The sequence below is a fragment of the Lithobates pipiens genome, unplaced genomic scaffold (assembly GCF_037356315.1).
Source record: "Lithobates pipiens isolate NorthernLeopardFrog02 unplaced genomic scaffold, aLitPip1_a1.2 Scaffold_35, whole genome shotgun sequence".
NCBI classification, from domain to species: Eukaryota; Metazoa; Chordata; class Amphibia; order Anura; family Ranidae; genus Lithobates; species Lithobates pipiens.
In genome coordinates, this window is record NW_027507811.1 from 8,770,851 (window position 1) to 8,793,114 (window position 22,264).

Consider the following 22,264-nt stretch of genomic DNA (forward strand, 5'->3'; position numbering starts at 1 on the left):
ATCACTCTTATCTATATTAATAAAACACAGACCTGACCGGAGAGGTGAGGAGGATTCTGGGAGGTCACGTGACATCACTCTTATCTCTATTAACCACTTCCCGACCAGCGCACGCGATGTACGTCGACAGAATGGCACGGGCAGGCATATTGGCGTACAGGTACGTCCAATATTCGATGCCGCCCTGCCATCGGGAGCGCGTCGCCGGCGGCGCGCTCCCGCGCTGGTCGGGACCCCCGTGAGTCCGGTCGCGGGACCCGCGGACTCGATCGCAGCGGGCATCCCCGCGATCGTCTCACGGAGCGGCCGAATGGAGGAAATGCTGTGTAAACAACATTTCTCCATTCTGCCTAGCAACTAGTGACGCTGATCTCTGCTCCATGTGATTGGAGCAGAGATCAGTGTTCACTAAATGAAAGCCCAACCCCCCCACAGTTAGTAACACACCCCTAGGAACACTTAACCCCTACACTGCCTCCCACTGGTTAACCCCTTCACTGCCAGTGTCATTTACACAGGAATCACTGCATTTATATAGCGGTGATTGCTGTATAAATGACAATGGTCCCAAAAATGTGTCAAAAATGTCCGATGGGTTCCCCCACAATGTCGCAGTCACAATAAAAATCGCTGATCGCCGCCATTACTAGTAGAAAAAAAAAATAATAAAAAATTATTAATAAAAATGCTATAAAACTATCCCTATTTTGTAAACGCTATAACTTTTGCGCAAACCAATCAATAATCGCTTATTGCTAATTTTTTTTACCAAAAATATGTAGAAGAATACGTATCGGCCTAAACCGAGGGAAAAAAAATGTTTTTTTTATATATTTTTGGGGGATATTTATTATAACAAAAAGTAAAAAATAATGCGTTTTTTTCAAAATTGTCGCTCTATTTTTGTTTATAGCGCAAAAAATAAAAATCGCAGGGGCGATCAAATACCACCAAAAGAAAGCTCTATTTGTGGGAAAAAAAGGACGTCAATTTTGTTTGGGAGCCACGTCGCACGACCGCGCAATTGTCAGTTAAAGCGACGCAGTGCCGAATCGCAAAAAGTGGTCTGGTCTTTGACCAGCAAAATGGTCCGGTCTGCAAGTGGTTAATAAAACACCGAACTGACCGGAGAGGTGAGGAGGATTCTGGGAGGTCACATGACATCACTCTTATCTCTATTAATAAAACACAGACCTGACCGGAGAGGTGAGGAGGATTCTGGGAGGTCACATGACATCACTCTTATCTCTGTTAATAAAACACAGACCTGACTGGAGAGGTGAGGAGGATTCTGGGAAGTCACATGACATCACTCTTATCTCTATTAATAAAACACAGACCTGACCGGAGAGGTGAGGAGGATTCTGGGAGGTCACATGACATCACTCTTATCTCTATTAATAAAACACAGACCTGACCGGAGAGGTGAGGAGGATTCTGGGAGGTCACATGGTATCACTCTTATCTCTATTAATAAAACACAGACCTGACCGGAGAGGTGAGGAGGATTCTGGGAGGTCACATGACATCACTCTTATCTCTATTAATAAAACACAGACCTGACCGGAGAGGTGAGGAGGATTCTGGGATTCTAACATGATGTTCCTATTGGTTCCCCAATACAGAGATTTCCTCTTGTGAAGTCCGGTGATCATATGACCATCACAGTGCCTCCATGTGACTCCCTAAAACCTGAGAGACACAACATGGAGAAGATTCTAGAAGTCACCAAGAAGATGATGGAGCTGCTGACAGGAGAGGTGAGGAGGATTCTGGGAATTCTGGGACATTATCCAGTAACAGACAAGGGATGTGTCTGGATGGTGACTGTATCATTGTGTGTGTCAGGTTCCTATAAGGTGTCAGGATGTCACTGTCTATTTCTCCATGGAGGAGTGGGAGTATTTAGAAGGACACAAGGATCTCTACAAGGACGTCATGATGGACAATCAGCAGAATTTGAGTTGTGTGAAGAATGTAAGGAAGGGATTTCCCCGGAATGAGATGATATTGAACCTCACCCTGGAGATCCTCGGCCTGATGACTGGAGAGGTGAGTGTAATGAAGGGGTTACATCTGACCCCACTGTACACTGGGATGTATTCAGAGTCACTTTAGGCCTTCTGATGTTCTGCTAATCAATGATGACATCCACACAAGTACTATCAATACATGAATACTCTATGATATTTTTTTTTATAGCACAAGATGCCGGCATTGGTTATAAAAGAAAGCTATTTCAGCTTTAGTCCAATCAGTGAGATCCGTGATTGCCAGCATGCCACGCCCCCGAGGCTAGATACAGGGGTAACATTTACTGGTCGGTCAGTGAGCCTTACTAGTAAAACATTAATACCTCTATTGGGTAGGTAGAAGAACGGGGGGAGGGGGGGTGTTGAACATGAGGAATGACATCGCTAATAGGGCAAGGGAGGAGGTGGATCCCTTGTGGTTGGAGCTTCAAGGGGGAAGAAACGAAAGGGAAATGAATAGTGAGTGTATGCTACGGGCCCCTGAACCTAAAGAATGAAGAGGCGACGATCTCCTCTCACTATTGGAAATGGCAGCAAAGCAGGTCAATGTTATTATAACGGGGGGACTTTTGATGATCCTGATATTGATTGGGCAGATGGAACTGTTCAGTTATCTAAGGCTCGCCATTTTCTGAATGTCTAAGCCTCCGTACACACGGGTCGGACATTCCGACCACAAAATCCGTCGGATTTTTTTCCGACGGATTTTGTCCGGAACTGGTGTTGCATACACACGGTCGGACAGAGTTGTCGGAAAAAATCCGATCGTTCGGAACGTGATGACGTTTCGTTCGTAATGACGGGACTACGTTCAGGCTAGTAGCCAATAGCCTTGGTCTCGTAATTTTGATCTGAGCAATGCGTGGCACTTTGTCCGATCGGAATTCTCTACAAACGATCGGACAAAGTCCGATCGGATCATGTTGTCGGAAAATTTTATATGCAGCTCTCAAACTTTGTTGGTCGGACGGAAAAAGTCAGATGGAGCCCCACACACGCACGGTCGGATTATACGACAACGCGGTCCGATCGGACATTTTCCCGTAGGAATGTCCGACCGCGTGTACAAGGGCTTAGAGGATTAGGTGGAGGTCCCAACTAGAAACAAGGCTCCGCTCGACCTACTAATTACAACAAACACAGAGCTGACTGCAAATGTGGAATTAAGAAATAACTTAGGAAACAGCGATCGCAGAGTAATTACGGTCACCGTAAATAAAAGGAAAAGGTGATATGAAGGTAGGGCAAGAACATTAAATTTCAAGAGAGTTAACTGTGCTCCATACTTTACTAAACTGCGCTCCTACTAATTACAAACAACACAGAGCTGACTGAAGATGCGGAAGCGAGGGATAACTTAGGAAACAGCGATCACGGAGTAATTGCGTTCACCAGAAATCGTGGGAAAAGCAGACACACAAGGGTAGGACTAAGAACATTAAATCTCAAGAGAGCCAACTTTACTAAACTACGCTCCATACTTTACTAAAATACGCTCCTAATCATTTTTAACAACACAGAGCTGATTGCGGATGTAGAAGTAAGGGATAACTTAGGAAACAGCGATCACAGAGTAATTATATTTACCGGTACTGTAAATCAAAGGAAAAGGTGCCACAAGGGTAGGACAAGAACATTACATTTCAAGAGAGCCAACTTTTCTACTCCATAATCTTACTAAACTGCGCTCCTACTAATTACAAACAACATAGAGCTGACTGAAGATGCGGAAGCGAGGGATAACTTGGGAAACAGCGATCACGGAGTAATTACGTTCACCAGAAATCGTGGGAAAAGCAGACACACAAGGGTAGGACTAAGAACATTAAATCTCAAGAGAGCCAACTTTACTAAACTACGCTCCATACTTTACTAAAATACGCTCCTAATCATTTTTAACAACACAGAGCTGATTGCGGATGTAGAAGTAAGGGATAACTTAGGAAACAGCGATCACAGAGTAATTATATTTACCGGTACTGTAAATCAAAGGAAAAGGTGCCACAAGGGTAGGACAAGAACATTACATTTCAAGAGAGCCAACTTTTCTACTCCATAATCTTACTAAACTGCGCTCCTACTAATTACAAACAACATAGAGCTGACTGAAGATGCGGAAGCGAGGGATAACTTGGGAAACAGCGATCACGGAGTAATTACGTTCACCAGAAATCGTGGGAAAAGCAGACACACAAGGGTAGGACTAAGAACATTAAATCTCAAGAGAGCCAACTTTACTAAACTGCGCTCCATACTTTACTAAAATACGCTCCTAATCATTACAAACAACACAGAGCTGATTGCGGATGTAGAAGTAAGGGATAACTTAGGAAACAGCGATCACGGAGTAATTACATTTACTGTAAATCAAAGGAAAAGTGCCACAAGGTTAGGACAAGAACATTACATTTCAAGAGAGCCAACTTTTCTACTCCATAATCTTACTAAACTGCGCTTCTACTAATTACAACCAACACAGAGCTGACTGCAAATGTGGAATTAAGAAATAACTTAGGAAACAGCGATCGCAGAGTAATTACGGTCACCTTAATTAAAAGAAAAAGGTGACATGAGGGTAGGGCAAGAACTTTCAATTTCAAGAGAGCCAACTTTACCAAACTGCACTCCATACTTTTTTTTTTAATAATTCATTTTTATTGAAAAAATTTTTCGGTACAAAACAACAATATGTCCCACATTTCACAGAAATCATCATTTCATACATATATAATACAGTGGCGAGGGCGTACCCAAACTTCCGCCGGGTTCGCCCTGCACCCCAATCCCTCCCCACCCCCCCCCCACTTCGAGCACACGCTGCTAATACCAACCCTTCCTATAGTGGTTGGCTGGTTGGGGTGTAATAAACACTCATTGGGACACAAGGCCATGGACCGGGGAAGCCGGAGAGAGAGATCTGTCGCCCCCAGCCCATCCGGCATACACTAACCCACCCTCTCAGTGGACTCCCCTACGGGATATCCCATGTCGATCAACCAGGGATTCCATGTTGCTCCAAAATTTTTAAGATTGTTTTGTTTAATATACGTTGCCCTCTCGCACCAAATGGTGGCGTTAATTGCGTTGACCCATTGTTCAATTACCGGGGGGGTTTTGGCTTGCCATTTTATGGCTATCAGCCGTCTGGCCTGGTACAAACATCTCAGGGCAGGTAACTTAATTAGAAGGGGAATGCTATCCTCTTCAAAAATCCCCAATAGACATGTCCTAGCCTCTGGTTGCAAGTTGATCTTATAAATCTTGTTTATTCTGAGTACTATTTCTAACCAGTACCCATACAGTTTTGGGCATTTCCATACCATATGCAGAAGGTCCCCCGTTGCCCCACATCTGGGGCAGCTATCACTGGGTTTCCTACCCATTTTCCACAATTTCTGGGGGGTGTAGTATGCCCTATTTATAAGAAACAGGTGTGATATAGAGACCAATCTCCCCTGTACAAGGATCTTGTCCCATTGTTCCTGGGTAATCGGGCCCACATCACCTGTCCACCCCCTCCTACTTTTATCTAGGCCCTCTCCCTTCAGGATCCTTCCCCTAATCTTTGTATAGAATCTGGAGATCTGGCCTTTTACTTGCCTATGGTGCATAAGTCCCTGTAGCAGGGGGATTTCAGTCCTTTCAATCTCCAGCGAACCAAATTGAGCTTGAATACCATGCCTCAACTGTAGGTATTTATAGAACGTCTTGTTAGAGACATCGAATTCCTGTCTAAGAGTTTCAAAGGTTTTCATTACATTCCCTTCGTATAGTTGCACCACCCTGTTGATGCCCTGGCTGCCCCATTCCAAAGATCTATCTATTTTATTTAGTTCGGATAGATAGCGGTTATGCCATAAAGGCGTATAGATAGTTACTCCCACATATCCCATGCTTTGTTTTACCTTATACCATACCTTCCTCATTAGTATGTTAGTAGGGCCTCTATGGGCAAATGAGTCAGCCTCCAAGGCTTCAAGCACTAAATTGTGGGGTGTCCCAACCATCATCAATTTATGATTTGGCGACCCTCCCTCTTGGAGCCCTGCTCCCTCTAAATGCTGGAGTTGTGCCGCTAAGAAATATGCTCTCAGGTGGGGTATGGCCAATCCTCCCTCCACTACGGGAAGCTGCAACGTCTGGAGCCCGATCCGGGCATGTCCCTTTTTCCAAATTAGGTCTCGAATGAGAGAATCCATTTTTTGGAACCATTTCTGGTTAATCCAGATTGGGGAATTGTGTAGAATATATAATATTTGGGGCTGCCAGATCATTTTTATTAAATTGCAGCGTCCCGCAACGGAGAGAGGGAGACCGCACCACCTATTGAGTTTCTGCTTCAGTTTAGTTAATAATGGTACTAAGTTCTCATTAAGATACTGGTTCACTTCCCCCGAGATCCAGATACCTAGGTACTTCAGTCTAGACACTGTCTCTAGACCAGTAACCGTCGGTGACGCCCATTGGACCCCGGATCTGGATAGCGGCAGAAGGGCTGATTTGCTCCAGTTAATTACAAGGCCGGATTGTTGACCAAACTCCCCCATCATCTGCACTACCCTGTTCAAGGTTAAGTCCACGTCTCCAATAAAGAACAGGACATCATCCGCGAACAGGGCAATTTTGTCTTCCTCTACTCCGCGCTGGAATCCCCGGATGTCCGAGCTTGATCTGGCCAGGACAGCCAGGGGCTCCATAGCTAGTACAAACAAGAGGGGAGACAGTGGGCACCCCTGTCTTGTACCTCTCTCCAGTTGAAAAACCTCAGAAAACTCAGTTCCCATCTTGATTTTTGCCCTGGGTCTATTATATAGTAATTTTATCCATTGGGTAAAATGAGGGCCAAAACCAAACCTCTCCAACACTCCCCACAGATAGTCCCATTCCAGGCTATCGAAAGCCTTAGTCGCATCCAAGGCCAGGATCGCTCCTGACCCATCGTTGTCCCTGGGAGTTTGAATATTTAGGAAGACTCTTCTGATGTTAGTGCTGGTTGACCTGCCTGGAATAAAACCTGACTGGTCTGGGTGTATGAGTTTGTGGATGTATTTATTTAGGCGGGTTGCTAGGGCCTTGGCTAGGATTTTAATATCTGAGCACAGCAGGGATATTGGCCGATATGATGAGACTTCCTGTTGATCCTTCCCCTCCTTGAGTATTAGAATTATATTAGCTTCCAGCATCGAGGGGGGAAGTTCCCCCACCTCGAATGCATGGTTCAATGTTTCCAAGAGTTCCGGCAGTAGCACTTCACCGTAGCGCTTGTATATTTCTGCCGGCAACCCATCTGGGCCTGGAGATTTAGAATTAGGCATTGCGGCCACTGCTTCTTTTAACTCCTCCAGCGTAAGTGGTAGATCAAGACTCAATTTGTCCTGTTCTGATAATGTTGGAATTGCTGCTTGGAGTAAAAAGTCAGTGGCAGAACTGCCTTGGCCCCGCAATGCTGATTTATATAAGTGGTTGTAATAGTCATGGAGTACTCCCATGATTGCAGGGGGGCTAGAAATAAGATCGCCATTTGGTGACTTAATCACCTGGACTGTTGTAGGCGAGCTATTGGTTTGGACCAAAAGGGAGAGGGCTCGTCCCACCCTCTCTCCTTCGCCAAAATAGTGCTGGCGTTGAAAAATTTGCCTATTCTCTGACTTTTTTAAGAGGGACATTTTGTAGACTTGTTGGGTATCAAGCCACGCCCTCTGACTTACAGGGGATGGAGCTTCTACATATGCCATCTCCGCCAGAGCAACTCTATTGCGTATTACTGACTCCTGTTCTCGGGCTTTCCTTTTAATTATTGCAATTTGTTGAATTAGTGTGCCTCTAATATAGGCTTTTAGGGAGTCCCAGACCATTCCGGGTGAGGCTGAGCCCTTGTTTATTTGAATATATTCCCCTATCTTATCTAGGAAGGGGGAGGAGCCATCCATTAACTCCAACCAGCCAGGATTTATCCTCCACTCCCCTAAACCTATTCTGGTGCCCAGGATCACAACCATGGACAGGGGGGAATGGTCTGAGACCCCCCTTGCCCCATATTCTATTTCCTGTACCACCTCTACTGCCTCTTTATTGCCCAAGGCCATGTCAATTCTTGATAGTGTATGATAGGTCCTAGAAAAACAGGAGTATTGTCTCTCCTGAGGGTGTCGTGTTCGCCATAGATCGCACAATCCTATTTCGGACAGGAATCCCTGCAATCGCCCTGCTCTAGCCCCGTTGGGTTTGGGAAACCTATCCAGGCTCCCATCTAGTGTTTCATTAAAATCACCTAGTACTATCCACGGGACTCCCGGCTTATTCAGGCAAAACGCCAACAGTTTATACATTACCTCCAACTTAAAGGGCGGGGGGATGTAAATGTTGGCTAGAATGTAGTATTGCCCTCTCATGAGGCCATATAGAAAGACAAATCTCCCCTCCTCATCGATAAAGGACTCTTTACACAGGAAATCCGTACCTTTCCTAACTAAAACGCTCACACCTCTTGAGTATGATGTATGGAAGGAGTGGTAATAAGATTGGAATCTCCGGTTATTTAGCTGTGGTGCTGTGCTAGGGGTTAAATGTGTCTCTTGTAGAAAGAGTAGACCAGGGCCGTCTCTCTCTGTTTGCATCATAACCGCTGCTCTTTTCTTTAAATCACCCAGCCCCCTCACATTCCATGAAACAATGCTTACACTATTCATAAACCTTGGAAATTGCCAGGTTAATTGGGGGCAGGGGGGGAGAAGGGGAGGCCCACAACAGGCCCCCTCCCCTCTCCCACCCATATTCCCCCTCAACCCCCCATACCCACAGCGTGTGCTCAAAGTTCCCCCCATCCCTCCCTCCCCCCCTCCCACCCCTGACCACCCAACACCCTCCCCCCTCCCCCCCACCCCCACTCCTCTTCCCATCAGGGCATCCCCTAGGGGTTCCTACAGTGGCCCTCTTATACATTCACCCCGGAGCCCAGGGCGCCCTACCCCGCCTCCCCACCCCTCTATTACACCTAGAAACCCGTCTTGTCTATTTCCGCCCCTATTATTTACCCAGCACCGTCTAGACCCATCGTTTGGTTAAGCCCATCTCCAAAAACCGCAAAGAGGAGAGAAGAAAAAAAAAAAAAAAAAAAGGGGGGAGGAGGCGAAGGAGGGGGCCTGCATCGAGAAAATCACTAGCAGGTAACCCATCCCTACACCTCCTTCACTACTTCAACCTACATAAGCCCTAATTTCAAAACAACAGCAAATTATACCATTTCCCCGAGTGGCAATATTTAGTGCTTCTTATCACCTAAAACCTTGCACGTGCTAGACTAGTGACACTATTGTTCATTTCACCCAAGTATAGTGAAAGAGAAAAAAAAGAAAAAAAGAAGAAAAAAGGGGAAGGAGGGGGGAGGGGAGCAAACATAACCTCCACCTATCTAATACATATCGCATTAGTTAATTAGTGTCCCTAGTGCCCCCTAAATTGCTAAATACATCAACACTAATCTATAGATCCGTTTGTGTTTATAATAATTTGCATATAGTGTCATTTTTCCTTCGTGTCAATCTCGTATTTACTCTCCGTATAACAGTATCCCAGTTTGCATACAATACCACTACTAAGCTTGTGATTCTATTTGTGCATTCAATCCTATTAATGAGTTGCTACTTCCTATAAGTCTCAGGTTAAACTCAAACAACAAGAGGAAAAAAAGAAAGAAAGAGAAAAAAAGAAAAAAAAAAAAGAAAAAAAAAAAAAAACAAGAGGGGGAGAAGAGGCAGGAGGAAAGAGGGGCCAAGAGGGATCCCCAGCTGGACAAGCCCAATAACGCTGGAAAACACTAAAGGTCCCCTTTATGTTCCTCGAGCCACCGCCTCGCCTCATTTGGGGTGCTAAAGAAAAAGGTTGAGCCCAGGGCGGTCATACGTAATCGGGCCGGGTATAACAAAGCATAAGGTATATTGTGTTCTTGGAGGGTTCGCTTAATGGGGATAAATTCTGCCCTCTGCTTCTGTAGGTCTGGTGAAAAGTCCGGGTAAAATGACACTCTAGTCCCCTTGTAGAGAATGTCCCTTAATTCTCTGGCCCTTCTCATCAGGATAATTCGATCATTGTAATTCACGATTTTCAGTATAAGCGGCCTAGTGCGGCCCTCTAGTGGCCTAGCTCTGATTGGCACTCTATGTGCCCTTTCTATAGCAAAGAGTGCTGAAAAAGAGTTGTCTCCCAGAAGTTCTCTAAACCAGTTTTCCAAGAAGGCTATAGGATTAGAGCCCTCACTCCCCTCTGGTAGACCAATCAGGCGTATGTTGTTCCTGCGGTTTCTGTTCTCTATTTCATCTATTTTTAATGACTGGCTAGTGATCTGCTTCTGTAGCCCAATTATTTTTTGCTGGAGTGGATGGAACTCGTCCTCAATCGTGTTTAGTCTTTCCTCAAGTACTGTGGTTCTCTCCACAGTATTGCTCAACAATTGACCCATGGAGTGTAAGTCCATCTTAATGCTAGTTAGCTGATTATCCAGGCCGTGGATAGAATCTTTACATTCATTGACTGCAGCCAATATATCCCGTAGCGTAGGTTCACCTTCCCCTGCTGATAGAGATATTGCTGGACCTATTGCATTGTGTATTGCCGTGTCCTCTACTAGCGCCAGATTATTTGCTTTATTTCCAATAGGTGACGCGATAGAATTTGATGCTAGTTGGCTAATGCTTCTCCTATCCGAGGACGCCCCTTGTGACCTTGCTTGCCCAGCTATCTGATGGTGTCCTTTCCTGGTTGGTGAAGTTGTATGAGCATAACGTTCGAGTTTTGCAGCAGCTACCGCTGAGGCCTGGCTAGCTTTTTCTTTACCCGCGCGGGTTTTTAAATTCCCGTCACTATGTAGTGTGTCCTCCGTAGCCCTTTTGCTGAGCATGATCTTCCCCTAGGAACGGTTTAGCAGGTAATATGGCGATAATGTGGAGGTTATATACCAAAGGTGGGTAGGGCCCTTAAGTCTCTCTAGCCTCTGTGTGGTTACAGTGGAATACAATGCAAATAACTCAGCACCCTTGGTCCAAGTGCTCACCCACCTCCGGATCGATGTGATCACAGACCTTGGTTCAGTGTGGTTGCTGTGTAATGCCAGGTAGCCTGAATTATACAATGCCTTTGATCCCTTAGATCCTTATTTCGACCTTCAATAGTCCGAGCCAATAATTAGGGTTTTGCTGGTCAGGGGACAGGTAAGGAGGAGGAGGGGGGGGGTGTTTACTGAATATTGACTTAATTGTCACCAGTGCTCACACAAAATAAGCCTTGCCACCTGCGTTTTAACTTATATTGCACTCTCCTCGCCCCCCCCCCCCTTGTTGCCCCGTGTTACCGCTTAGCCTGGGCCGTTGCCGCAGGCTACTGGAGCGCCTCGCTTCGTTGCTCCGGCTTCCGAGATCTCCGGTCCTTTAAACGGGTTTCAAAACGCCCGCCGCCGCACTGCGGTGCGTATACAGTCTCGCGATGGCTTGAACCAGCGGCGTAGGTTCCCTTCGAGTCCTCTCGGCTTCCCTCGGCAACCTTCGGTCTCTGTCGGGGACTTTCGGGGACGCTGTTCGCTCTGCACTGCTCCACGGAAGACGCTGTAGAGAGATCTCACGATAGCTCGGCCCGCCGCGGGATCTTCCACCGCCAGCCTCAGGAACACGGACACTGCTGATTATTGCGGGATAAGAGGAGACAAAACGGGCATGGTATGTGCTGCTTCTACTCAAAGTTGAGCATTGCCTCTAGGCTTCTAGCGAGGGAGCAGAGGGAGACGAGGCCCGGGCGTCCGCTCACTCACTCGCTCTCACTCTCTCATCCGGCCACGCCCCGCACTCCATACTTTACTGAACTGCGCTACTACTAATTACAAACAACGCAGAGCTGACTGCAGATGCGGAAGCAAGGGATAACTTAGGAAACAGCGATCACGGAGTAATTACGTTCACCAGAAATCATGGGAAAAGCAGACACACAAGGGTAGGACTAAGAACATTAAATCTCAAGAGAGCCAACTTTACCAAACTGCGCTCCTAATCAGTACAAACAACACAGAGCTGATTGCGGATGTAGAAGTAAGGGATAACTTAGGAAACAGCGATCACAGAGTAATTACTTTTACTGTAAATCAAAGGAAAAGGTGCCACAAGGTTAGGACAAGAACATTACATTTCAAGAGAGCCAACTTTTCTACTCCATAATCTTACTAAACTGCGCTTCTACTAATTACAAACAACATAGAGCTGACTGCAAATGTGGAATTAAGAAATAACTTAGGAAACAGCGATCGCAGAGTAATTACGGTCACCGTAAATAAAAGGAAAAGGTGATATGAAGGTAGGGCAAGAACTTTCAATTTCAAGAGAGTCAACTGTGCTCCATACTTTACTAAACTGCGCTCCTACTAATTACAAACAACATAGAGCTGACTGAAGATGCGGAAGCGAGGGATAACTTAGGAAACAGCGATCACGGAGTAATTACGTTGACCAGAAATCGTGGGAAAAGCAGACACACAAGGGTAGGACTAAGAACATTAAATCTCAAGAGAGCCAACTTTACCAAACTGCGCTCCATACTTTACTAAAATACGCTCCTAATCATTACAAACAACACAGAGCTGATTGCGGATGTAGAAGTAAGGGATAACTTAGGAAACAGCGATCACGGAGTAATTACTTTTACTGTAAATCAAAGGAAAAGTGCCACAAGGTTAGGACAAGAACATTACATTTCAAGAGAGCCAACTTTTCTACTCCATAATCTTACTAAACTGCGCTTCTACTAATTACAACCAACACAGAGCTGACTGCAAATGTGGAATTAAGAAATAACTTAGGAAACAGCGATCGCAGAGTAATTACGGTCACCTTAATTAAAAGAAAAAGGTGACATGAGGGTAGGGCAAGAACTTTCAATTTCAAGAGAGCCAACTTTACCAAACTGCACTCCATACTTTACTAAACTGCGCTCCTACTAATTACAAACAACATAGAGCTGACTGCAGATGCGGAAGCAAGGGATAACTTAGGAAACAGCGATCACGGAGTAATTACGTTGACCAGAAATCATGGGAAAAGCAGACACACAAGGGTAGGACTAAGAACATTAAATCTCAAGAGAGCCAACTTTACCAAACTGCGCTCCATACTTTACTAAAATACGCTCCTAATCATTACAAACAACACAGAGCTGATTGCGGATGTAGAAGTAAGGGATAACTTAGGAAACAGCGATCACAGAGTAATTACTTTTACTGTAAATCAAAGGAAAAGTGCCACAAGGTTAGGACAAGAACATTACATTTCAAGAGAGCCAACTTTTCTACTCCATAATCTTACTAAACTGCGCTTCTACTAATTACAACCAACATAGAGCTGACTGCAAATGTGGAATTAAGAAATAACTTAGGAAACAGCGATCGCAGAGTAATTACGGTCACCGTAAATAAAAGGAAAAGGTGATATGAAGGTAGGGCAAGAACTTTCAATTTCAAGAGAGTCAACTGTGCTCCATACTTTACTAAACTGCGCTCCTACTAATTACAAACAACATAGAGCTGACTGAAGATGCGGAAGCGAGGGATAACTTAGGAAACAGCGATCACGGAGTAATTACGTTGACCAGAAATCGTGGGAAAAACAGACACACAAGGGTAGGACTAAGAACATTAAATCTCAAGAGAGCCAACTTTACTAAACTACGCTCCATACTTTACTAAAATACGCTCCTAATCATTTTTAACAACACAGAGCTGATTGCGGATGTAGAAGTAAGGGATAACTTAGGAAACAGCGATCACAGAGTAATTATATTTACCGGTACTGTAAATCAAAGGAAAAGGTGCCACAAGGGTAGGACAAGAACATTACATTTCAAGAGAGACAACTTTTCTACTCCATAATCTTACTAAACTGCGCTCCTACTAATTACAAACAACATAGAGCTGACTGCAGATGCGGAAGCAAGGGATAACTTGGGAAACAGCGATCACAGAGTAATTACGTTCACCAGAAATCATGGGAAAAACAGACACACAAGGGTAGGACTAAGAACATTAAATCTCAAGAGAGCCAACTTTACTAAACTACGCTCCTAATCAGTACAAACAACACAGAGCTGATTGCGGATGTAGAAGTAAGGGATAACTTAGGAAACAGCGATCACAGAGTAATTACGGTCACCGTAAATAAAAGGAAAAGGTGATATGAAGGTAGGGCAAGAACTTTCAATTTCAAGAGAGTCAACTGTGCTCCATACTTTACTAAACTGCGCTCCTACTAATTACAAACAACATAGAGCTGACTGAAGATGCGGAAGCGAGGGATAACTTAGGAAACAGCGATCACGGAGTAATTACGTTGACCAGAAATCGTGGGAAAAACAGACACACAAGGGTAGGACTAAGAACATTAAATCTCAAGAGAGCCAACTTTACTAAACTGCGCTCCATACTTTACTAAAATACGCTCCTAATCATTACAAACAACACAGAGCTGATTGCGGATGTAGAAGTAAGGGATAACTTAGGAAACAGCGATCACGGAGTAATTACTTTTACTGTAAATCAAAGGAAAAGTGCCACAAGGTTAGGACAAGAACATTACATTTCAAGAGAGCCAACTTTTCTACTCCATAATCTTACTAAACTGCGCTCCTACTAATTACAAACATCACAGAGCTGACTGCAAATGTGGAATTAAGAAATAACTTAGGAAACAGCGATCGCAGAGTAATTACGGTCACCTTAATTGAAAGGAAAAGGTGACATGAGGGTAGGGCAAGAACATTAAATCTCAAGAGAGCCAACTTTACTAAAATACGCTCCTAATCATTACAAACAACACAGAGCTGATTGCGGATGCGGAAGTAAGGGATAACTTAGGAAACAGCGATCACGGAGTAATTACGTTCACCGTATATCATTGGAAAAGCAGACACGAGGGTAGGACAAGAAAGATTTGAATTTCATGAGAGCCAACTTTACCAATCTGCACTCCTGACTTCATGACATTAAATGGGAAGATATGATACAAACAAAAAAACAGAGGAAAAGGGCTGTAGGAACATTTTAATTGAATTGCATTAATAATAACCTATTAATAAATAATAATTGTAATTAATATCTAGTTAAACCTGGGTGGCCAAATTGGAGCATTCGAACATTAATCATTTTCTCCCTGGAGGAGTGACGCTTAAAAGGAGATATATTTATATACAAATATTGAATTGGTGATTCCAGCATAGGGAGAAAATTATTCACTCAAAAAGACGCATAGTCACTCAATGAAGTTGAGAAGCGGTTTCATTTTAAACCGAGTAAGGGTTTTTTTTTCATTTTTTACTGTAGAGCGTTAAGGATGTGGAACTCCCTTCCACAATTGGAGGAGTCAGCAGGACGAAACAGGGCAGCACAGTGGTGTAGTGGTTAGCACTCTCACCTAGCAGTAAGTAGGGTCGCTGGTTCGAATCCCAACCACGACACTACCTGCCTGGAGTTTGCATGTTCTCCCTGTGCCTGCGTGGGTTTCCTCCGGGTACTCCGGTTTCCTCCCACACTCCAAAGACATGCAGGTAGGTTAATTGGCTTCTGTCAAAAAAAAAAAAAAAAATTGGCCATAGTATATGAATGGGGACCTTGGATTGTGGGCTCCTTAAGGGTAGGGACCGATGTGAGTGTGCAATGTACAGGGATAGGGACAATTGTAGACACTCAGGTTGAACTTGATGGACTGGTGTCTTTATTCAACCTAACAAACTATGAAAAACTATGAAACATTTAGATGGGCATCTTAGTGAACACAATATACAGGGATATGGGAAGTGTTAGAGCCATAAATACACACTCACAGGTTGGGTTGATGTCTTTATTCAACCTTTCTAACTCTTTAACTATGAAATTAATTCTAGAAGGAGCTATAAATATAACCAACATTGTAATCATATCATTGGATAGAGATGTCTGTCCTTTTGCTGAATCGGGAACATTGTGGCCAATCCCTGGTGACTAAATCTAGAGGAATTATGGGAAAGTGATATTTATCTGTCTATAACACAGAACTGGACAGAAGTAATGAAGGAATCTACTGAAAATTATGTAAGATCCTTGAAAATCCAGAAATTGATCACCATCCCACCACCTCCATCCCTGATACATACAAGACACGACATGGAGAAGATTCTAGAAGTCACCAAGAAGATGATGGAGCTGCTGACAGGAGAGGTGAGGAGGATTCTGGGAATTCTGGGACATTATCCAGTAACAGACAAGGGATGTGTCTGGATGGTGACTGTATCATTGTGTGTGTCAGGTTCCTATAAGGTGTCAGGATGTCACTGTCTATTTCTCCATGGAGGAGTGGGAGTATTTAGAAGGACACAAGGATCTCTACAAGGACGTCATGATGGACAATCAGCCGCCCCTCACATCACCGGGTAAGAGGAGACTTTATTGTAAAGGAGAGAGCAGTACGGAGGCTCCACCTAGATCCCCCATCATCTGATAAACACATAGAAACAATGTATTCAGTGTGTGTGTGTTTCCTACAGATGGATCCAGTAATGGGAACCCACCAGAGAGATGTCCCCGTCCTCTGTATTCCCGGGATTCCACACAGGAAGGTCACACCATCCCCCACCATCATCAGGTAGGTGGTTAACAGTTATTGGCATTGATCTATGCACAATCTTGTTTGTTACAATGATTTTCTTATTTTATATTTAGAGTGGAACCCTTGAGGAATATAACATTGTTGTTAAAGAAGAGTATAAAGAGGAGGATGAGTCACATGGTGTAATGGAGGAGTTTCCACGACATATTGATGACTCAATGGAGCCACCAGAGAGATGTCCCCGTCCTCTGTATTCCCGGGATTCCACACAGGAAGGTCACACCATCCCCCGCCATCATCAGGTAGGTGGAGTTGAGGGTCGGGAACATAAAGTGATTGAACACTCTGACATGTGGAGATGATGTGTGGACTCTACAAGATGATATTTTCTATGTGATCTCACATCATAAATACTTCTATGTTACAGATGTTATTTTCTGCCATTCTGTTGGTTTAGGGTGAAGATCTGATGACCATGAAAGTTGAGGGTGAAGTAGAAGAGACGTATGTGAGGGATGATCAGCAATATACGGAGGAGGCTGGAATGACGAGGACATTCATAGAGGAGGACACTCCTACAGAGATCAGCACAGGTGACCCATCATATATTCTTCTCTTATCTCTGCTCTGTTACTACTCACTGATTGGTCCAGAGTAGGGCGGGAGCTGAGTGATATCAGCCAATAATAGGTTGATAATGGTCCCCTCCCTGTACTGATGCCCTATTTGCGGTTCAGCTGGCAGTATTAGGTTGTGGGTCACTCCTAGTTACAGTAGCACAGATATGATAACACAGATTGAGACTTTCTTAGGTTGGTCCCTCTTCTTCCAGAAGACTTATAGATAAATGTTACCATAAAACTGTTCATTGGGATAAGGGGTAACACTAAAACAGTTATGTTTCCATGACAAAATACTGTTGAAATGCTCCCTCCAGTGCTGCATATCACCAGAAGCCTAGGCCTATGGTCACTTTTTCTATGGTAAAGGCTCTTCAAGTCAAGACTTTGACCCTCTTGTTTATCAGAGATCACATGACCCAGTGCCTAGGCTTGAGGTTGTGTAAAGAGCATGGACCTCCCAGCCCCCATTGGTTCCTGCTCTTCTGACAAGGCTGTGTAAATGTAGAAGTGATCTGGGAGGAGGACCAAAGAACTGAAGAGGGGGGAAGAGTCCCAGCTGGTTGGGACCTCCACAGAGAACATCTCCTCACTCATATCTACCTGATCCAGATGGGATCTTGATGGAAGTGAACTAACCCTCTCATATCTATTGATGATGTTTTTATATTTTTCCAGGACACGCCATGGAGAAACCCTCAAAGGATCGTCTCACTTTATCTCCAGGTTGTAAAATGGAAGATGAGGACATCACAGGAGATTGTGGAGGAGAAAAGACAATGATCTCCACTATGGATGGTGGACTTCACAGTGTGGATAGACCATGGAGTCCCTCCGACTCTGAGCAACCTCGTACTGTGGGGGATGGGGCCCGGATTGAAGTGGAGAAGACATTTTCTTGTCCTGAATGTGGAGGAAGCTTTAGCTCAGAATTAAGTCTTTCTGTACATCAGAGATCTCACACGGGGGAAGAGCTTCATTCCTGTCCCAAGTGCGGGAAATGTTTTTCCGATAAGGCCAAGCTTTCCAGACATGAGAAGTTGCACATAAATGAGAAGCTGTATTCCTGCCATGAGTGCGGAAAATGTTTTACACAGAAGTCCTATCTTTCCCGACATCAGAAGTTACACATGAGCGAGAAGCCTTATTCCTGCCCTAAGTGTGGGAAATGCTTCCTTCTTAAATGCAAGCTGGACATACATTACAGATCTCACACGGGGGAAAAGCCGCATTCCTGTCCCGAGTGTGGGAAATGTTTTTCACAGAAGGTCCACCTCTCCCGCCATCAGAGATCTCACAGGGGTGAGAAGCCGTATTCTTGCCCTGAGTGCGGGAAATGTTTTGTTCGTAAATCAGAACTAGACACACATTACAGATCTCACACGGGGGAGAGGCCGTATTCCTGCCCTGAGTGTTGGAAATGTTTTTCAGATAAGACCAGTCTTTCCAGACATCAGAGATTGCACACCGGCAAGAAGCCGTATTCCTGCCCCGAGTGCGGAAAATGTTATATACAGAAATCAGAGCTTGTTAGGCATGAAAGATCTCACACGGGGGAGAAGCCGTATTCCTGCCCTGAGTGCGAGAAATGTTTTTCAGATAAGAGCAGTCTCACCAGCCACCAGAGATTGCACACAGGGGAGAGGCTGTATTGTTGCCCTGAGTGCGGAAAATCGTTTTCACGGAGGACTCACCTTACCAGACATCAGAGATTGCATACAGGAGACAAACTCTATGTCTGCCCTGAGTGCGGGAAATGTTGTACAGAAAAATCAGAACTCGTTGCACATCAAAGATCTCACACAGGGGAGAAGCCGTATTCCTGCCCTGAGTGCGGGAAATGTTTCTCACAGAAGTCCAATCTTAACATACATCAGAGGCTGCACACGGGTGAGAAACCGTATTCTTGTCCTGAGTGCGGGAAATGCTTTTCGTGTAAGTCCAATCTTTCTGATCATGAGATATGCCACATGCGAGATAGGCTCTTTTCCTGCCCGGAGTGCGGGAAATGTTTCCCCAGGAACTCAGAACTTGTCAAACATCGCCAGTCTCACATTGGAGAGACTGCAACCCTGCATTGAGAGCGGGAAATGTTTTTCATGAAAGTCTTGTCTTACCGAACATCAGAGAACGTATACAGCCTTTGAGGTGAATTAGTGTCCTGAGTGCAGGAAATGTCTTCTTTATGGATCATATGTTGCCGTACATCAGAGATCTCACACTGGGAAGAAGCTCACCTTGATATACACCTCAGAAAACACGTGGCTGAGCGCTCCTCTGATCTTTATCATGGAAGAAACTCTTTATATGTAAATCAGAGATCACTAAAGACTTCAAAGTTCTGTCTGTCTTCCTCTGCTAGGAGAGAGAAGGAGGGGGTGTCACTGCTGGTTGGGTCCCTCTAGGAGAGAGAAGGAGGGGGTGTCACTGCTGGTTGGATCCCTCTAGGAGAGAGAAGGAGGGGGTGTCACTGCTGGTTGGGTCCCTCTAGGAGAGAGAAGGAGGGGGTGTCACTGCTGGTTGGGTCCTTCTAGGAGAGAGAAGGAGGAGGTGTCACTGCTGGTTGGGTCCTTCTAGGAGAGAGAAGGAGGAGGTGTCACTGCTGGTTGGGTTCCTCTAGGAGAGAGAAGGAGGGGGTGTCACTGCTGGTTGGGTCCCTCTAGGAGAGAGAGGGAGGGGGTGTCACTGCTGGTTGGGTCCTTCTAGGAGAGAGAAGGAGGAGGTGTCACTGCTGGTTGGGTCCTTCTAGGAGAGAGAAGGAGGAGGTGTCACTGCTGGTTGGGTCCTTCTAGGAGAGAGAAGGAGGGGGTGTCGCTGCTGGTTGGGTCCTTCTAGGAGAGAGAAGGAGGGGGTGTCATTGCTGGTTGGGTCCCTCTAGGAGAGAGAAGGAGGGGGTGTCATTGCTGGTTGGGTCCCTCTAGGAGAGAGAAGGAGGGGGGTGTCACTGCCGGTCGGGTCCCTCTAGGAGAGAGAAGGAGGGGGTGTCACTGCTGGTTGGGTCCCTCTAGGAGAGAGAAGGAGGGGGTGTCACTGCTGGTTGGGTCCCTCTAGGAGAGAGAAGGAGGGGGTGTCATTGCTGGTTGGGTCCCTCTAGGAGAGAGAAGGAGGGGGTGTCATTGCTGGTTGGGTCCCTCTAGGAGAGAGAAGGAGGGGGGTGTCACTGCCGGTCGGGTCCCTCTAGGAGAGAGAAGGAGGGGGTGTCACTGCTGGTTGGGTCCCTCTAGGAGAGAGAAGGAGGGGGTGTCACTGCTGGTTGGGTCCCTCTAGGAGAGAGGAGGAGGGGGTGTCACTGCCAGTTGGGTCCCTCTAGGAGAGAGGAGGAGGGGGTGTCACTGCCGGTTGGGTCCCTCTAGGAGAGAGGAGGAGGGGGTGTCACTGCCGGTTGGGTCCCTCTAGGAGAGAGAAGGAGGGGGTGTCACTGCCGGTTGGGTTCCTCTAGGAGAGAGGAGGGGTGTCACTGCCGGTTGGGTCCCTCTAGGAGAGAGAAGGAGGGGTGTCGCTGCTGGTTGGGTCCCTCTAGGAGAGAGAAGGAGGGGGTGTCACTGCCGGTTGGGTCCCTCTAGGAGAGAGGAGGAGGGGGTGTCACTGCCGGTTGGGTTCCTCTAGGAGAGAGAAGGAGGGGGTGTCACTGCCGGTTGGGTCCCTCTAGGAGAGAGAAGGAGGGGGTGTCACTGCCGGTTGGGTCCCTCTAGGAGAGAGAAGGAGGGGGTGTCACTGCCGGTTGGGTCCCTCTAGGAGAGAGAAGGAGGGGTGTCGCTGCCGGTTGGGTCCCTCTAGGAGAGAGAAGGAGGGGGTGTCACTGCCGGTTGGGTCCCTCTAGGAGAGAGGAGGAGGGGGTGTCACTGCCGGTTGGGTTCCTCTAGGAGAGAGAAGGAGGGGGTGTCACTGCCGGTTGGGTCCCTCTAGGAGAGAGAAGGAGGGGGTGTCACTGCCGGTTGGGTCCCTCTAGGAGAGAGAAGGAGGGGGTGTCACTGCCGGTTGGGTCCCTCTAGGAGAGAGAAGGAGGGGGTGTCACTGCCGGTTGGGTCCCTCTAGGAGAGAGAAGGAGGGGGTGTCACTGCTGGTTGGGTCCCTCTAGGAGAGAGAAGGAGGGGGTGTCACTGATGGTTGGGTTCCTTTAGGAGAGAGAAGGAGGGGGTGTCACTGCTGGTTGGGTCCCTCTAGGAGAGAGAAGGAGGGAGTGTCACTGCCGGTTGGGTCCCTCTAGGAGAGAGAAGGAGGGGGTGTCACTGCTGGTTGGGTTCCTCTAGGAGAGAGAAGGAGGGGGTGTCACTGCTGGTTGGGTTCCTCTAGGAGAGAGAAGGAGGGGGTGTCACTGCTGGTTGGGTCCCTCTAGGAGAGAGAAGGAGGAGGTGTCACTGCTGGTTGGGTTCCTCTAGGAGAGAGAAGGAGGGGGGTGTCACTGCTGGTTGGGTCCCTCTAGGAGAGAGAAGGAGGGGGGTGTCACTGCCGGTTGGGTCCCTCTAGGAGAGAGAAGGAGAGGGTGTCACTGCTGGTTGGGTCCCTCTAGGAGAGAGAAGGAGGGGGTGTCACTGCTGGTTGGGTTCCTCTAGGAGAGAGAAGGAGGGGGTGTCACTGCCGGTTGGGTCCCTCTAGGAGAGAGAAGGAGGGGGTGTCACTGCTGGTTGGGTCCCTCTAGGAGAGAGAAGGAGGGGGGTGTCACTGCTGGTTGGGTCCCTCTAGGAGAGAGAAGGAGAGGGTGTCACTGCTGGTTGGGTCCCTCTAGGAGAGAGAAGGAGGGGGTGTCACTGCTGGTTGGGTTCCTCTAGGAGAGAGAAGGAGGGGGTGTCACTGCCGGTTGGGTCCCTCTAGGAGAGAGAAGGAGGGGGTGTCACTGCTGGTTGGGTCCCTCTAGGAGAGAGAAGGAGGGGGTGTCACTGCTGGTTGGGTCCCTCTAGGAGAGAGAAGGAGGGGGTGTCACTGCTGGTTGGGTTCCTCTAGGAGAGAGAAGGAGGGGGTGTCACTGCTGGTTGGGTCCCTCTAGGAGAGAGAAGGAGGGGGG

General features: G+C 46.5%; 3 protein-coding genes and 1 pseudogene across 4 annotated transcripts in view; all 4 read left to right on the forward strand.

The window, feature by feature from the left end:
- The window catches only part of LOC143955372 (uncharacterized), a 38,680-nt pseudogene extending 19,261 nt beyond the window's left edge, over positions 1-19,419 (forward strand). Inside the window, exon 6 of the transcript XR_013269800.1 lies at positions 17,941-19,419. The product of XR_013269800.1 is annotated as an uncharacterized LOC143955372 (transcript). The remainder of the gene's footprint in view (positions 1-17,940) is intronic.
- LOC143956097 (uncharacterized) overlaps positions 1-22,264 on the forward strand; it is a 215,775-nt gene that overhangs the window by 89,272 nt on the left and 104,239 nt on the right. The gene's annotated exons all lie outside the window — the stretch shown is intronic.
- LOC143955933 (gastrula zinc finger protein XlCGF66.1-like) lies at positions 1,540-16,695 on the forward strand. The gene is made up of 4 exons (XM_077466057.1): positions 1,540-2,052; positions 16,090-16,254; positions 16,343-16,466; positions 16,581-16,695. The coding sequence occupies exons 1-4, from the start codon at positions 1,888-1,890 to the stop codon at positions 16,688-16,690; spliced, it is 564 nt and encodes a 187-aa protein (XP_077322183.1). The 5' UTR covers positions 1,540-1,887; the 3' UTR covers positions 16,691-16,695.
- LOC143956063 (uncharacterized) lies at positions 16,797-17,315 on the forward strand. Its single transcript, XM_077466190.1, has 2 exons — positions 16,797-16,944; positions 17,100-17,315. Exons 1-2 carry the CDS (start codon positions 16,828-16,830, stop codon positions 17,298-17,300), a joined length of 318 nt encoding a protein of 105 aa, XP_077322316.1. The 5' UTR covers positions 16,797-16,827; the 3' UTR covers positions 17,301-17,315.